We start from the raw sequence: 3,515 nt of genomic DNA on the forward strand, positions 1-3,515 counted from the left end.
TGGTTGTAGAAAAGCTCTTTAAATTCGTTAGCATAGCTAGCTAACCAGATGCTAATAACAACAGATCGCCACTGTGCTTACAACTAAAGACACAGCCTCGCAAACACTGCGGCATGTGTACGGCTCCTTATGGGTACTGCAATATTTGAAGAGCTGGAGCGGCGTTCCGGTGCTCTCCGTTACTCCTTTCAGACGAGACATAACCACGTTACGTTACGCTCGTGTTGTGTTCAATGAACCTGTCCTTGGCAAGGAAAAACAGGCACTCGCTTGTTTAATTATTTTGCGATCTAGATTTCTTCTTGTTTTTTGAATTGAGAAGTTGTCCGTCAGTCGGACGGACGGACCCCCCCCCCCAAAACGAAAACTCTTTGGTTCTCCACGAATTACACAAGTGACCCAAATCAGCGTTAAAAAAGCGGGAGGCGCCGAAAAGCGACTAATTTACATCACTGATTAACATCTCCGTCCTAGGAGGTGTGTTGCAGAAAGAAACATGGCGCTGCCTGCTTTACCAAGGTTTGATTTTCATACAGAATGATCCAAAGGAGGGTTAGACAATTCTCCATTATATATTTTTCACCCAGAACTTTAAAAAAAAACAAAACATCTATTCAATATCACACATGAACATCATACAGTCGACACCCAGACCTTATTTTCTTGACAACATTTTTGAGCACATCTATTTTACCTGTAGCTGCGCATATAGATCTTCCCATCCAGGGCTGTGAAGTGCAGGACGTGTTCCAACCCTGCCAGTCGTACAGCGGACACAGTGGGACCTCTGAAGAAGTCTGAGAGGTGGACATAACTGATATTAGCACAAAAAACCTTTTTTAAGAGATGCATTCTCTGAGTATTATAATTGTTTACCTATGAGCAGACTCTTCAGACGTTTGTGTTCGTTGTCTGTATCAAAGGCCTCGCCTGCAAACACTAGCATCGGTTTGGTCCCCTCAGGACATTTACTGTTCTGCAATAGAAACAGATACAGTGTGGAATCACCAGTTTACTCTCAAATATTTAAAAAAACTGCACAGAAAATAATGATTGCATTTGTTCTATGTGACTGCGACTGACATGTCATCTTTGTATCCTATACAAATCTACACCTCTGGAAAAAGATTCAGTATTTAGTCAATAATTGAGCGACACAGATAATAATAACAATATCACATACTTATAGCGTTCTAGAAACTCAAAGACGCTTTGACTGAGACTAAATCAACAACAAAAACAAAGAGAAATACAAAAAGAAACAAGCAAAAACAGAAAAGAGGGGAGGTGGTCAGAGTTTGAATACAGTGTTGAACAGGTGAGTTCTGAGTGATTTTTTGAATGCAGTGAGGGAGTAAGAGTCTCCGATGGGTTTGGGTAGTGAGTTCCATAGTATAATACATGGAATTTGCATAGTGCTTTTCCTAATGCTTAAAGACGCTTAAATGGTATTAAAAAAGCAATAATTTGTTCAGCAATCCCTCGGTGATATTGAGTGGCAATAGTCACCACACATTACATGATGCGCCCATTCACACTCATTGGAAAAGGGTGATTCTTAGCTTTTTCAATTATATATTGGTTATCATTTTCCAAATATAAGGCAAAATATGTTACATAAGATAATTCCATTACTGAGGCACCATTATGGGTAAAGGGTTTTCAAAAGCTTCATATTTTGAGGGCAAAGCACCCCTTGAAAGAGAGGACTGTTCTTATTGAGTTCAGATGAAAACCCACCGCACTAAAACGTGTTCTCTCATTATTTTAATGAGAGATTTCCAACTCTTAACACACTGGCGACACATTTATGTATAAAACATAGGTGACCTTTTATGAATATGGCATTGAGAGTTGCATATGACCAAAGCCCTAAAATAAGCAGTGCTCAATGTATATCAACCGTAGGTCACGACATAACAGGCTAAAAATTAAAGGTTAAACGGGGCATACACTTGCATTGACCCTGCATCCCAGTGTGACAGACAGAAAACACAGGTTACTGACAACGAGCTTACCTTGATCTCACTCAGAGCAACGTACTTCTCAACTCCAAGTTCAACCATATCCAGCAGGTGAAAGTCAAACATGCGACCTGCAAACAGTGACACATACATCATTCAGCATGCACTGCTTCAAAGATGAACATTCTGAAAGAAAGCGTGAATAGTTACATATTTTTTATAATAAGATTATGTTAACAGTAGGCTGGTACTTGTCAACATGGGCGTTTACTAGACCCCTTATAATCAGCATGTGATCATTTTTCAATATTAGAAATAAATACATTTAGACAAGTGACATGTGAAAGCAAAGATTTGTGTGAGTCACGTAGGAAGAGAGAGTTTACCAAATATAAGGTTGTTGGGTCGTTTCTTGTTGTGGGAGCCAAATAGAAACAGAGAACAGTCTGTCTTCTTAGAGAAAAATTCCTGATGGAGTTCAAATGATAATAATGATTAGTAAATACTGGAAAACATGAATGTTTTAATTGTAATAAAGCATTGGGAGAGTTCCCTCTTTTGTTTATACTTACCAGTGATGTTGAGTCCTCAAATGGTCGTGTTATGTTCTTCCTGAAAAGCAAATACAGATTTCATAGACGGCAGTTAGTTAACATGTTTCCTAACCCTCACCGGCCTGTGTGTCATCAAAGGTGCAGTCTGACCTGCCTGATATTCTTTCCACCGTTTTTATTCCTTAGCCATTGTGTGCATCGTTTAGAGGCTTTAATCGTCTTTGCCATAGAACATTATTGTATTGATTTAAACACTTTTATTTTCACTCAAGACAATTTAGTGTAAATATATTTCAAATTCAGCTTTGTTTTATGTTCGATTCAGCAGTGATTCTGCTGTATAATGTAGGGATATCACTACAGCAAATAGACACCGTTTTATAGTTTATCTTAAAAAAGGATGTTAGAAGACACCAGGAATCCTGCCAATTCAGAGAAGTGGTTAGGGCAGTGTCTGTCTCTCATTTTCGGTGGAATTAGTACCAGGAATATAGATTGTGGGCCCATACAAGTAAAGGAGAAATTATTTAATACAATTATAGTAAAATAACATTTAATAGTTCTTTAAATGCTCGTTGATCATGATAATTTAACTGGTAGATTACTTGAAAATAAAAATATAATGATATACTGTTATAGTGTTAATTTCCCTTACTTCTTGTACAGCACAGCATTGGGCTTCTTCAGAGAGTACTGCAGGAAGAAACATGGTGAATTTATAATCCTGCTAGTGAGGCAGCAGCTTTCATGGAAATGCGTGCAGCAATGGAAATCATCAGTATTCCTGTGATCATCTTTCACACCCTCTCATCAAAGACCCTGTCCAGGTGAACCTTCCTCTATAATCAAATGTCTTTACTTCACAGCAGTGGAGCAGTTCTTACTCACATAACAAATACAATAGGCGCTTTCACACCAAGTACCTTTCCCAAGAATAGTTCCCGGAACTTTTATTTCCTGGAACAATCTAGTAAATCGCGTTCACACTGGAATAAGT

The 3,515-nt window shown here is 38.5% G+C and overlaps 1 protein-coding gene across 1 annotated transcript; it reads right to left on the reverse strand.

The window, feature by feature from the left end:
* Positions 1 to 670: 670 nt before the first annotated feature.
* LOC104957392 (ribosome production factor 2 homolog) lies at positions 671 to 3,302 on the reverse strand (the record flags this gene model as incomplete). Its single annotated transcript, XM_010785020.1, has 6 exons — positions 671 to 797; positions 877 to 976; positions 2,019 to 2,095; positions 2,351 to 2,432; positions 2,537 to 2,576; positions 3,174 to 3,302. Coding segments are annotated over 6 exons (535 nt in total), but the record flags the coding sequence as incomplete, so codon positions are not given.
* Positions 3,303 to 3,515: the final 213 nt, after the last annotated feature.

This window comes from Notothenia coriiceps, unplaced genomic scaffold (genome assembly GCF_000735185.1).
Source record: "Notothenia coriiceps isolate Sejong01 unplaced genomic scaffold, NC01 NC01_scaffold00026898, whole genome shotgun sequence".
Taxonomy (NCBI): Eukaryota; Metazoa; Chordata; class Actinopteri; order Perciformes; family Nototheniidae; genus Notothenia; species Notothenia coriiceps.